Genomic DNA, 15,144 nt, shown 5'->3' with positions numbered 1-15,144 from the left:
TGCACAGATCATTCATGGTGTTGCTCTGGATAAATGTTGCTCTATAAATTTCTTTACTGCCAGTATGAGCAATATATATGTCCGTTTTCTTTGTCATTTTTTGGGTACTGACTTTACTGATGTACTTTGAAGACAAGTGTACAACTATTTTGTTATTAAGGTGTTTTACCGGCCAGCATAGCAGCTGCTTTGCTGTATACTTCATTGCAATAATAAGCATGAAATTGGCCATGAGGAAAGCATGATACACAATTCCATTGTGAGTACCAAGAATTTTCAATGAGAAAGCCATGCACACTGTACTTTTCTATTTACTGCTAAGGTCTCTCATTGAAAAGCAAAGTATGCATTGTAACAGACAATTATCTTTTTACTCTGTCTTATTTTCTCAATAGATTAACCATTTTTTACTCACTGAATGCATAAAAGCTAATGCAATAGGGCTGTTCTGTGTTGTGACAGAGGACAGTCACAAAGAGCATCAAGATTCATTCAGCACTTCAGAAATCCAAACTGTATTATGCTAAAGTATGTCTTCTGGAGATTTATTAGGAACCAGTTTAAATAGATTACCTATAAATAAAAGGCTCCAATGCGCACAAACAACATCACAAAAGGTCGAATGCCGTAAAAAAAACACATGTACTTAATGCAACTGGGTAGAGTATTAATGTTTAAGGGCTTTCATGGTAATTACAAATGTAGGAACTTGTTTTAGGAAATGGAGTAAAACAAAACTGTACTGTGATGCATCACATATTGAAAGATTTGTTGCACAGCAAGATGCTCAACCAGCCTCAACGGCTTAAAATTCCACATTGAAATCTTACTGAAAAGTATGAAATCTATAGGACTCATAGCGCACTGACCCAAAATCAGGGAAGGGCATCTTTAGTAGTGGTGCCACTAAGGGTAAGACAGCAGGGTGAGCCAATTCTAGTTCTTGGGTTGTATTCCAAGAACTTCTTAAGAATGTTAGTTTTGGCACCACTGATCTTAAGTGTTACTGGCACCATATTGTTTTGCTATCCCTGCTATTAGTCATTCTTCCTACCTACAACTACTTGTTTGAGGGACACCACTAGGCTAAGGGACCAGAGAAGTCAATATTTGCATCCCAATAATTACATATACTGCTTCGTGGATGTTATGATTCTTCTGCATATACGGTTCCTGTAAAAGCAAAACTACAGCAGTTTGTGTCTTTCATCTGTCCCTTTATGTTAATGTGAGGGATTGCTCTGCATCCTGTACTGCTAAAGAACAAAAATACACCTTATATTTTTGGGAAAATTAATTTAAAAGTTGACTCGTACTAATGATAAGTGATTTCCTCCCACTATGAATAGATGGCAGGTACACGCTACAAGTCAATTATGCAAAAAACTTAATTGTAGACAAAGGGAAGGTATGACCTGAGTGATTTATATGTGGGGGAGAGAGAAAGCTCACGCACATTAGAGATCCATCCAATTATCTAATTTTTGTATGGAAAAAATATATATATTGTCCAATCTATATTCAATAAGGACAAATTTTCCATGCTTGCACTTTTTTCCATTCAGAATATGGATGTTCAACCTATGCAGCCTTAGATGTTCTTACACTACAACTCCCAGCGCAACATGACAGACTGCAGCTGGGAGTTGTAAGGACACCTGGAGGCTGCAGGTAGCGTGTCTAGTCCAAACACAGCTGGGAAAGCTGTCTGCACATCCCTAATTTTACTCTTGGGTGCCAGAGATTTTCCTAACACATCTTAGCTGTCACCAAAAAAAAAAATCTTAAAATCACTAAATATTACAGTTTGTAAATACCCTCAGCTAAAAGCAGGTCTCTATCAGAAAATGGATACATCATATATTGCCGAAGCCATCTAACTGCCTGTACTACCTTTACTGTCTGTATGGCACTTTGCATTTCAATCATGCAACAAATGGCCCTTGTAATCACATTAACTCTTTACTTTTCTATTAGTATGCAACGCTGCACATGGTACCACTTATTATTATTTTTTCTAAATAACATTAACAGGCATTAGGAATGTGAAGAGACAAGGCTTACCAATGCAGCAGCCTTGGCTCTGAGGAACATCTATTCAATTTGTATTTCAATTTTGTTACAGATTGCATTATCCTATACATTTACAATAAAAGCACACACGGGAGAGTTAATATGAATCCACATGGGGGCAACAATTACTGAAATAACAGCATCGATGTGACATCTAATACATGTCGGCGCCTCAGCGGTGTGTACCTTTTCTCCAAAGCACAGGCAACATGTCACACCTTACACAAACCTCCACACACTCAGAGAATATTCCATTCACAACAGCATTCCCAGCAACAACCACAGGAAATTATAGCACTGCATATAAGCAATATCTGTGTTTTACATATAGGTTAAAAGCCTAACCCATATACATTTATGGGAAAAACCCCAACTTCAAAACTGTTGCAAATTCATTGTTGCATATGGAACAATCCAATTCATTATATATATATCTCAATAGCAACATGTCAGTAAACAACTAGAATCAGCCATCAGTACAGACTGAATTATTTGTCTAAAATAAACCATGAATTCTGTACATTCCAATGTACCTTTACAAAAAAAATCATTACACCACAATACAACTTTAGGGCATTTATCTGTCCCTTGTGCTCACAGATCCAACTTACCCTTTGTAGCAATAAGAATCAGAAGGCAGCAGTACATGTAATGGTAGTAAGTGTAGCCATTGTAGTGGTGGTAGCTGCATAAAAGTCCTGGATACCTCCTCCTTCCAGCCATGATGGGAATGTGGCACTTAAGCCCCCAGAGCCAGAGAACAGGTCACAAATAGAGCCAGATAGCCTCCAGAGTATGTTAGTCTAGCCTCAACCCTTTGCCTTGTCCTGTTCCATGGACTGATGAAGAAAGCAGGGTATAAAGTTGTAAATAAGGGACAGCTCAGCTCATAATCTTGCTTTAGTGCAGCTATTGCTTTACGTGGCTAACGCTCTGCGCAATTACTAACAATAGTGGCTCCGCATGGGCTGATAGGAAATCGGTGCTGCAAGCTAATTGGTGCTAAGCGGAGAAACGCAAAGGTTCCCCTCCAGCCTACATGGCAGCAGCAGCTAATGCCACTTGTGAAGGCTCCAATGATCAGTTAAAGCCAAACGTGAGGCAGACTGCGCTGCTCCTCATACACATGTATAGCTCCAGAGAGTTCTTGCTGAAGGACAATGTTATGTATCCAGAAAATGCCAGAAATAAATTGTAGGATAAAAGTTTAGTTACATTTTATATAGGGTTTTCTATAGCTCCATACAGGGCCCCCAAGGACTGTGGATCCAGGCTAGTGAGAATAACAGAGAGGATCTTAGTTCCCAAGGCACGTCTCCTGTAAGGTCCGCGGTGCAAAGCAAAAACCACCCAGAACGGCTTCTCCGCCAGGATCCGAATCAAAGTCTCCCATCAGCCAGACGCGCGCATTACTATCATCCCCACAGGGAGTTGGAGTCGCACACACAAACTTTGGCTGGGAAAGCTGCGACTTGATAAGTGGGCGCTCACAACGGGCTGAGTCGTCAGTCTGACAGCTGAAGCCAATGGCAATTAGAGAGATGACAGTTGTGCGTATAAAAGCTGCGGTGCACACAGGGCAGCCTCTTGGAGTTCTCAAGGAGATAGGGGGCCGAAGCGTTGTCCTTGGCAGAGAGCAGCGAGAGAGATGCTGATTCCGTCCCCGGCGCTGCTGAATGACTTGGATGAGTCCAGAGCTCCGGGTTAGCAGCCAGTCAAGCTGTTTGGCTCACGTGGGCTGCCAAGAAAAGGAGAGGGCGGCGGTGGGGAGGGAAACGGGCTCGCGCATACAATGCTTGTAGGGGTCGTCGCTTGCTATGTTTTATATGACCCTAGGGAGCTGCAGCAGGTGGTCGGAAGGTATTGAGCCCCCAGGGTCTGACTATTCGTTTCCAAGTGGCAAGTGGTCGGTGCTCCGAAAACACAGAAGCAAGAGCGAGTAGCGCAGTAGTGAGGCAGCTGGAGGCAGATGCAGCACGTACAGTATTAGCCTGAGTGTCCGCCCGCGGCTCTGTGTACTGCAGAGGCTTTAATGAGCTTCTACCAACACCCTTTGTCTCGTGTCAGTCTGGGTACCACACGAGCCAACAGGTTTTCACCTTAACCCACGGGGTGGGGGGTCTTCCTGTAACTTGCAGCATACACGCACATACACACACACACACACACACACATACACACACATACATATACACACATATACACACACACATACACACACACACACACACAGAGCCTTCCACTGGCCAAGGCTGCAGAGAGTTTGGCTTGAAGATCAGATGGGGGAGGCAGCTACACATCTCCTGCCCATATTTACTATAGCGATACAGACAATTCAGGATGAAACTGATAGAATGGAACCTGTAGTGAGGTGTGTTGGTATTATCTGGTCTGTAGCCAGCACTGTAAGCCCTGTATCTTACCCCATTGAGGAGAAGACACCACCAAGACATTTTTCAAGGGATGTTGCAAAATTTGATGCCATGAAAAACTACGATATGTTTAGTAAACTCTGTTGCTAGGTATCTGTATTTATTTGTCAATATAATTGCAATTAGAAGAATGTCTGACTATCTCTAAAGCTGGCCATAGACTCAAAGATCTGCTCACTTGGCGACATCGCCAAACGAGCGGATCTTTCCCCGATGTGCCACTAATGGCATGGCTATATCGGGGGTAATGTTCGGCCGTATGGTCGAACGATCGGATTACGATACGCCAATGGGCTCCGACGGGTCGGTCGGGTAAGAAGCAAACCTTCTCGATCGATATCGTGGCCAGATATCGATCGGGAAGACCCGTCAGAAGCCACCATACACGACCGATATCAGCAGCTTTATCTGCCCATGTATGGCCACCTTTAGATCCCTCCTCTAATTGGCTTACTACAATTGCAGCATTGAATGTGTAGTCAAGTACTGAAATGTGCAAGGCATTATGGGAATTACAGTCTTGCCTGGAGGAGAGTTGCTTTTTGCTACATTGATTCTTGAGTTTGGCACATTGAGAAGCAATATCAAAGGGCAGGTAAAGACACTGCTTTCAATTGCAATTTTATTATATTGCTATACTGATAGGTATTAGAAAATAGCTTACAATTTTAGGATAGACATCCCCAACATCTGGAGAGCAAGTAGACCTTATGCATAGTATCAACTAAGGGTCTTATATTCTTAATAGTGGAAATCTGTAGAGCTTCAATCAGAGACTTTACACACAGCCCAACCAGGCGCCACCAGAAGTGACATCATCGCAGAATGGAAGTGACATCATCCATGGAAACAATTTAGGACTTAGAGCCTGTGCTCATACAGACGCTCTTAAGCACTGAACTCAGGTGGAACACAAATCTGCAGACTCTCATATCACATTATTCTTGAGATGATGTTTTGCCCTCTCCTGGTCTCTCCACTCCCTGCAGTGAAAGTGTCTATATATTACCTACATATTAAAAAATAAATGATTAAAAAACCAGAATAACAATACCAATGCATATCTGTATTAGGGTAGAATAAGCACAACAATGTTGTTCTTGAACTATTTCATGGGGATATTATATGAACAGATATGGACACATATTGGTCCAGATTCAATTCAATGAGAAAAGGGTTTATCATGTGAAAAGTCACTGATGAGATTTGAGATGCAATTCAATTTAGAAACGCATGATTTATAACGTGAAAACTCTATTGAAGTCTATGGGGAAAAAAGCAGAACTGAATTTGGAGAAAAGCTGAATCTCGTCCATGACTTTTCATATGATAAATCATGAGATAACATTTTCTCACTGAATTGAATTTGCCCCATAGTGTGAAAAGCAAGAATGTGCCAGTGCATTATGTTCTTTAAAACATAGAAGGAATGTGCTTAAAAAGTATTGTTTCAGGTTGATTTAATGAGGTAGTCAGCTGGGGCGATCCTGCCCAATTTGCCGCCCGAGGCAGCTTAGTTTTTGTCACCCCCTGCCTCCCCACGGCACTCACATTCAGCACAGGACGGGGGTCGGGGGTCCACGTCGCTAGTGCAGAGAGCGAAATTGCGCTCTCTGCACTAGAAGAGCCGAATTTCTAGGTTGAAAACTGAAAATTCGGCTCTTAGTTACCAGGAGCAACATTTTTGACGCCCCTGGCAACCAGGGGGGGCGCTGCCTCCTGAGATCAGTGCCTCAACACGCCTCATTGGCAGAGTGCCCCTGGTAGTCAGCACACTGCACTGTCGGATAGGAACCAATCAGCAGTTAGGCAACTGAAGTCTGTCATTGCTTGTATGACTGCATGTGATCGGGTATTGGCTGTGATAGTATATTTCCCTCCTACTGTGCTTCTGACAGGGACCATTAGGACACGGCCACCCCTGATTTAAAAATCAGGCAGGGACTGTAATAGATTTATAGAGAGCTCAAATAAAGTGGCCTTTTTAAAAGATGAATTGTAATTTTTTAAGCCCAGAGTGAAACCAGCCCTATATATTATTCATATGTGCCTACAAGATTAATGGAACAGTAACACCAAAGATTGAAAGTGTTTTCAAGAAATTAAAATATTATGTACTGTTGTGCTGCACTGTTACAGCTGGTGTGTTTGCTTCAGAAACTCTACTATATTTTATATAAATAGCTGCTATGTAGCCATGGGGCAGCCATTAAAAGCTGAAAAGGAGCAAAGGCACAGGATACACAGCAGATAACAGATAAGCTCTGTCCCCAAACTTCCTGGCTAAAAGGCTGGCAGAAGAACCCTTAATTGCAAGGCTTGGGGAGGGTCCATTTGTCCTTTACCCTCCAGCAGGGGTGGATTAATGCATAGGCTAACCTAGGTTATAGATTATGGGACCACAGTTCTGTTGGATCCATGGGGATTTTTCAAGTATTGTTTTTATTTGCTGGGCCCAGTTGGGTACTGTGCTGCTCCCCCCTTACATGGCTGGTACCTGCTTTCTAGCTGGCTGGAGAAGGTTAGGCAAGGCAGCAAGGCACGTGTACATCTGTACTTTATGTGTGTCTAAGCTCTCTAAAGCTGTGTGGGCTTTGTGAGAATTGGCGTGCACTGAAGCTGATGCAGGTTTATAGAGCTCGGGCACATATGCAGTACAGACACTTACGTGCCTTGCTGCCTTACCTAATCTTCTCCCAGCCAGGCAGAAAGCAGGTACCACATACCTCTCAATTGTCCCATTTTTTGCGGGACAGTCCCAATTTTGACATCTCAGTCTGCAGTCTCAATTTCTTACTGAAATGTCCTGCTTTTCTTTTTGATTTCCTGCACTGATACCAGAAAAAAGTTTCTTAAAGTTAATTCGATAAGGAAGCTATACGCAACACCTGCATTTTGATACAATTGTAACTAATAAGATAAGCATGTTTCTTGGGGGAACTGAGTCTAGCATATGAAAGGGCAATTTCACTTTCATAAGCAAACCTGCATTAACACATAAAACATGGCCCAAAAATGTGTTCAGACTTTGCATTACCTGCCAAATTTTATATAATGGACATGGAATTTAGAGGGTCTGGTCACAAAACAGGAGTGGCAGATTTGTCCATCTTTCCATGGACTTCTGAGAAGGTATGGGTATCGGCTGTCTATGGGAGGGGGGCAGCATAGCACCCGACTAGGCCTAGCAGCAGCTGCAAGCCTGCAACAGCCCATTTAAAAATTTGTTTTAAAGTAAATAAAAATAATTGCAGCAGTATGCAGGTACCAGCTCACAGCACCTGTCCAGACCTGGTAGCAGCTACAGGCCTGCAGTACAGTTAAATATTTTTTAAAAACATATTAAAATCAATTACTGAAAAAGTCTCATGTTTTATATTTGTAAACTTGTGGAAGTAGCCTAGAATTGGGTCATGTGCAAAGTGTAGCCCAGAGATCTCACCTCTCATTATTCCGCCACTGCCCTCCAGCCTGAAGACATATAAGTGGTTGGGGTAAACAAATGGACTTCTGAGAATGAAGAGAAGGAGCCTAATGGCCTACTCCCCCTTAGATCAGTGTGTAGCCCAGAGGTTTATTGCACTAGAATCTAGAAGTGAAAAGTGCAGGGTAACTCCACAGGAGTTGAAAATAGAAGAGTTCTCCCACTCCAACAGAAAGTCGCAAACCTGTAAACTGGACACTAATAGGACACTAACATGCACACTGAAGAAAAAAATGCACTACGATTTTGCATGACTGTAGACATTAATATTTTATAAAACTTTAGCCTTAACACTGCTGCCTTTGGAAATTTCATCCAAAAATTTCTGACCTAAGATACTGCACTTTAATCTAGATATTTAATTTTTTTAAATTATTTTTTATTTCCTCATTTTGGGGTAAAGTGTAGATGGGTGCTAAAATCAGTGGGTGGGGTCATACTACAAGCAACAGTTTCCCTCGACTACAATGGCAGTATTTATCTAGATAGAATAGAAGAAAATTATTGCAAGACTGCAGAGGCTGATATTTCTTCCAAGGGCTTGAAGGTTATGAGGGTGATCCTTGCTGGATTTTGCTTTTCTTGCTGGAAAATGTGGGGCAGATACCTAAACCATAAAGCCAAGGCTGCCTTGGTCTTTCAAAGAGGAGCTAGTTGAGCAGGTGCTGCATTATACAACGTGTGTGTGTGTATAGAGAGTGGGCACAGGATTATGTTTATGGACAGCCTCTAAGCAACCTCCAATGTATTTACTGCCATGGCAACTTCCATGATTTTGTGATTTATTTATCATGTCTAGGTATTTTTTTTGCTAAGTGCAATATTTGACATTATAGATGTGCTGTTAATGCATATCGTAATATATATAATATCTTAAAAATACCTATTATTAGTGTTCTACTGTTTTATGTGAACTGAAAATATGTTTTATAGTAATGCCAAAGTTTCCTCTATATATTTATCGGTACATATGTGTGAGCAATAAGGAATGATATATCCAGTGCTGAAATTGTCTGTTTTGCTGCAGATTTTCTGTGCAGGGTGGTTTCGGATCTAAGGAATAGCTGAATGGATGGCTTGTTATTCATCACTCAGCAAAGCTATTTAAAAAGGATCAATGCTAAATTACATTTAAAAAATCATATGAGCAAATTCATTCCACTTCCATCATTCATTTTCATTACTGTGAAAATGTAAATGGTCTCAAACCGTTTCTCGGTTTTCATCATTAAAAAGTGAGAGTAAAGCTTCAGCTCCTAATAAGCGGGTTGTGCTTGAATTTCAGTGGAATGTGGAATGTTAGTTTCACTGAGATCCTCTGGAGGGAGATAGCACCAAGCATCTTAGAATATTCCATAACCGGATGTGTTATCACTAAATCGTTATTGAAAATCTGTTGTTCTTGAGGCTGCTTTGGTGACAGCTAACTCTTGATATCCAGAGCCAGTTAGATATCTGGCACACAGTCTTGTACTTAGCTGCAAGCAGACCTTTTTTTGTCATATGGACTTAATAGATATACATAGTTGCCAGGTTGGCATAAAATGGCTTAATCAGTCAAATTCTGGGCATTTATGTCCACCTGTAGTCTAATGGATTAATGATCACCGACACCATGATGCTGAACTGCACCAAATATCCATATCATAAATGGCTTCACTTCACCTGGGTTACTTACTGTACAGATGGAGAAATCTTCTTCTAGACATTTGGCACTGATGGCTCATCCATTCCCACAATGTAACTGTATTTAAATATACACTTTTATTATTAAAATAAATGCTGTGACATGTTGTGACATGATGTGCCATGCGCTGTGCTTTTTGATGTCAAATTAAAGTTTGCTTAATCTACATTTCATATGTAACATCATACGGGGCTGTCTCTAGCAATGTCTGGATAATTTGTATTTGCATCAGTGCTGTATCTACCAAATACTCATTCAAGGGCTCATGCTCAGGGCAGCAACTTGAATGTAGTGACACTTGGGCGCCTATATGGTAAATAAAAACACATGGAAAAAACCTCCCAATGCCACCATTGGATACTTGCTGGCTGCTAAATCCAGTGATGGAGCTGAGGGAGTGGTACATTGATTATCACTTAGTTTTAAGCTCAACAGGGCAGAGACCTCCTTCCTCTTGTTTATTTTGTATTTATTATTGCAATGACCCCTGTTTGTTTTATTATTTTTGTTCATTTTGAAAAAAGGGGTATACTACACCAGTGAGCTTCTTTGCCTTAGGCTAACTGTCCATGTCAACATTCCTATCTCCCCTATGCTGTAATCCTGTTGTAGGAGAGTTGTAGGAGAGCTGCCTGCTGCTGTAGCTGAAGACAGCTGAAGGCAGCAGGGAGAGGGCTATTGACCAAACAAAATAAGTCAGGTTACTCATACACATAAAACAAGAAAAGAGAAATAGCAATTGTTAACAAAGGTCAAGACATTAGGGGTTACTTACCAATGTCCTAGAAACAAGATCTACTGCATAAGGGACAAAAAGTTGTGTCCCTTGGTATAAATTACCATCCCCCTCATAAATACAACACTTATACAACACACAGAGCATTGTAAGATAATCATTCACATCAGCTCTTGTCTATTGCGCTCACCGGATGAAATGAACAGAGACCGTCATTCACCTTAAGCTGTGACTTTATTTATGCCCACATTGCGATATCGTGGCAAACATTATTCAGACAGCTTACGCGTTTTGTGCCCCTACTACCAGCACTTCCTCAGAGCATTGTAAAAGAACTCCATGTCAGATGGATCTCTTGGCAAGAGATAATTAGCTTGTAATCTAAGGAAATGCAGAGCAATCCGAAGCCCTTTAGGAGTCAAGAAGCTATTGCAGTGAGTCAGCAGATTTAGCACTCCATCCACTCCATGTAGATCCTATTACTGGCTCCTGACTCTCCAGTTCAATGCCTATTTAAGCATATGTAGGGGTTTATTTATTAAGCTATCCAGTTGCCATTTAGAGAATTTTTTCTTCTAAGATTTTGGCAGCTGATTTGATGGGGTTGTTTTTGCCTTTTCCTCTATTTACCTGTAGGGTATTTGAAACAGTGTGAACTGCAGGGTGGAGTGTGTCTGGACGCATGCTGTTTGAGCCTATGAGGGTGCTTGGTCTATCATGTCTGTTGCTGTGGGAATCCTGGAAGTCCCGGCACATTCAGGGTGGGAGTCATCGCTTCATGGCTCCTCTGCATCAATTGGCACATTGACTCATGATTTAGCAGTAGAGGCAGGATGGACAAATTGGCTCATGGTACAAATGGAAGTTCTAGAAGTGTTTGGACACAGAAACCTTTAATGAATAATGTAAATACGTGCAACAGTTACATTAATGCAAAAATAAACTTTATTAACCTGCAGACAGTGCTGGAAAGCATTCTGGCAAAGCTTCTAAAAGAACTTGCAAAGAGTTTTAACCATCTGTAAAACTATTTCAGTCATCTTAGGTTTATAATGGGTCTTACCACTCTGGATGTTTCTACTTATCTTAACCTATCAGCAGACAGTGCTGGAAAGCATTCTGGCAAAGCTTCCAAAAGAACTCCACTCTGGATGTTTCTATTTATGGGCTCATAATTATACTAAGTGAGGTGGATGAGCACAGGCAGAAATAACATAAAAGTACATTGCATTTACGTAAGGGAGGTTGCTTTTTCTAATTCAAGAGGAAATTGTGGTGGTCTAGGCATTTTATTCATTTTATATAAAAATCTCATATTGCCATGTAATGTCAGTGACTTGAGGATGGCAGGAAATCACACAAACGCAAGTAAATGATTTTATTCAACTAAGCATCATACACAACAACTCCTCAGATTGACTAACATCGTCAGTAAAGTAAAAATGGTTCCACTGTGAATAAATCGAAAGGAAAACTCCATAAAAGAAACAGTGGCAGAGGTTTGCCACCATTATAGACGTGCAAACAATCCACAGATCAACAAACATAAAATCATGGTGGTAGGTAACAATTTACAGGACACACAAAAAGAGAAAAATCAGGCTCATCCTTATATAAAATATAATAGTGTTTGTGAAGCAAACAAACCAGTTTTACAAATACAGAGCAACAGTACATTATATTGTTATTCCTTTCATACACTTTGATTTTTTTGTTTACTGTTCCTTTAACAGGCGATGAAGGGAGGCAGGTAATGGATAGGGACGAAGATAAAATTACCATGAAAGATAGAGAAGGCTAATTGCTTGATAGTGACAAAAGATTTTGATGAGATAGCTTTGTGTTGAAGAGTAAAGATTCTCAACCATTTTCTTCTCTGCAGTCATATTAACCTTTTACCAATTTAAAAAAATGGCAATTTAACACAATCCTGAATTAAAGTTAAGAAAATTCATCCAGGGAAAAAAAATGCTACATCAGTCATCCAATAAAAAGTAATCCAAAAAAACAGACAAAAGTTCTTCAGGGCCACTTCCAATCCTTAAGTTTGTTCAGAGTGACACTTGTAGGTTTGTAGTTTAGTGCTTCGGTAGAGAGCCCTTCCAGCCTATGATTAAACTTTTACTCATAATCAATAAACGGAACCTAATACATTGATGGCAGAACATGATTTATTATATGGACACAGCAGTGTCTAAACATACATGTACAGAACACAGAGCATCGCGAAGAAGATGCAAAGGAAAAATGCTGCAACTGATTTCAGCTGCTCATAGTACACTCGTTGATAAAAAAAAAAGCATGCCTATATATTGAAATTATATTCTACGTGGTTAAAATAAATATTTTAGAGCAAGGGGATGGAGCTTGTGGAGGTAGGTCGTGAAAAATGCCTCAACAGCAGAAGCTAGTAGTAACTATAGTGGTATTCTTTGTTTGAGCATTTTGTACAATGAGGTAAAACCACCTCATTGGTTGGATGTGCAGTCTTTTTATTCTTATGCACATCAGTGTAAATATGTTGTCCTCTGTCTAAAAACCGAAATGTCAGAGATAGAGTGAAAAGAAAATGCTATATCCTCTTCAGCCATTATAACTATCTTCTGTCAAACGGACCTTCTTGGGTTCTGCCCACTAATATGTTCACATGTTTTTGGCAGATGGTTCCATGCATTCTCAGGAGGGAGCAAATGTGCCTTTATTTAAGGCTTCGATTTAGCTGTGCTCTTCTCACTTCCATTTTAATGTCATGCAGAATGCACAACAGCACATAATTACATTTGACCCTGACAAGGATGATTCGGGTCCTGATGAGAACAAAATACTGTATCTTATTACAGGACAATACAATAGGTCAGTTTAAAGACCAGTATGCACTGTTTGGCCATATGGCATTGTTTACTGCATACAGTATATATTGTACAGTATAGAGTTTTTAGTCTTCTGCAAAAAAAAGCACTTGCATTTCTTTATAATATAATTACAAATATATAGTCCCTGTATGAATATGTCTATTTAGGAGTGTCTACTTTTTTCTTTATTGCTCAGATTGCGAAAATAATATGTGAAAGCACACAGTGCTGATTATTGTAAATGCTTGTTGCTTGTAATGTAACCAAAATATAATCTTAATGCAGTATCATTTTCAGTTACTGTGATTACCCAGATTTTCGGTTCCTGTAAAAGCTTTCACTTGTAGAAAATTACACTGTAGTGTAATAGTATAGGTGTGTGTTTGCTCAGAATCCATAAATGCACGTTTATACAACACAACACATTAACGATAAAATGTGGGATTCTGTATAAATGTGGCTTAGAAGTAATTATAGAAATATAGGAAAAACAATATTTCTCTTAGCTCCGTGGATGTGTACCCTGGGGTGTAATGGAAATGACAAAGTTTTATAAGCTTGGAATCTGTAAGTTCCCCTGAGGGACCATAAAGTCCTGTTTAGATTACATGACTATAACAGACAAGCTAATAACCAGCAGACTTGATTTAGTTGGTTTGGTGGAAGGTTGCTTTCACCATTGTACAGTTCAAAAAAAGGGGCAGAGGGCTATTCAGTGCAGCAAAATTTCCCCATCTTATAGATGTTATCTTCCTAGGAACTAACATATTTTGATTTTTCTATGATTCCCCTTCATTTGGTGAGGTGTCAATTTAGTAATCTGTAGTTCTTCAGTTATGCTAATTTAGGTATAGGAGCCACAAATGCAGGACAAATAATTCAAATAACAGGCTAAAGAGAAGAGTCCTGCTCTGCAACCCTACACAATAGCATTGTGTTCTTTGTAACATCAGAAAATAGATATATTTATCTACTTTATGAATTTATTGATTAGCCTTTAGTTGCTAATATTTTCTAAGAACAATTGTATTTAGTGTATGAGAACACCTATGCTCCTCTGGAGTAGAGAAATGGTAAGGTCTTTTTTGTACTGTCTCTACCCTTAAAGTGGGTAGGGGCCACTGGTACAGTTAGTGGAGGGTCACAATTTAGGAAAGGGTTTGAGGAGTTTACGGCAGAGTACTAATGACCACTCTAGTTACTAAACATTATAGGAGCAAATAATCCGCACCATTAACCATTACAATGGCATACAAACTGTGTAATTTAGCTTAGTGGATCTATTGAAAATTAATTTCCTTTGCTACACCACTTGGCTAGAACATACCCTCATTTTCATTCCTAAATATGGCCATTTTGGTAACTATCCATCTAAGCCTCATAAAGCTTCATATCATGTCTCCAGATATCTCAGAGGTGTCAGTACGAGACAAACATTTCAAATTTACTGCCTATGCAGATGTTCTGCTTTTCTTTATTGGACCATATTGGACCACTGTTTTACAGCTATGCAAACTGGTTCTGGGCCGTGAAATAACAGACTCCCCTGCACAAGTCTTAGTCTTTTGGGATGCAGGGGGGATAGAAAGCATTATACAAATACATTTGTATTTCTGATACTGAATCTTCATTATGTGACAATGGCAAGTACCCTCCTTCTCTTATTTCTGTACTCTTTCCCTATTTACTAAAATGGTTCAATAAAAACTATGATAAAAAAGTTGCTCCCATTAGACATAAGTAGATGAAAATACCAGGTCCTGGACCTTTGTTTACCTTTGCTAATCTCTTTTGAATTTCCTCCGGAGTCACCCATGCATCAATAGTTATATTTTTAGATGCAAGTTACAAGTTGTAAAAAGAAAGCCATTAATAACTAG

General features: G+C 40.0%; 1 protein-coding gene across 1 annotated transcript in view; it reads right to left on the bottom strand.

The window, feature by feature from the left end:
- The window catches only part of tmem132e.S (transmembrane protein 132E S homeolog), a 246,825-nt gene extending 242,603 nt beyond the window's left edge, over positions 1 to 4,222 (bottom strand). The window contains exon 1 of the mRNA XM_018248589.2: positions 2,685 to 4,222. Within this exon, the coding sequence (XP_018104078.2) occupies positions 2,685 to 2,796 (112 nt within the window). The 5' untranslated portion in view covers positions 2,797 to 4,222. The remainder of the gene's footprint in view (positions 1 to 2,684) is intronic.
- Between the last annotated feature and the right edge of the window lie 10,922 nt (positions 4,223 to 15,144).

This window comes from Xenopus laevis, chromosome 2S (assembly GCF_017654675.1).
Source record: "Xenopus laevis strain J_2021 chromosome 2S, Xenopus_laevis_v10.1, whole genome shotgun sequence".
NCBI lineage: Eukaryota > Metazoa > Chordata > Amphibia > Anura > Pipidae > Xenopus > Xenopus laevis.
Note: the sequence above shows the minus strand (reverse complement) of the source record. Positions and strands in the feature narration are given on the sequence as shown.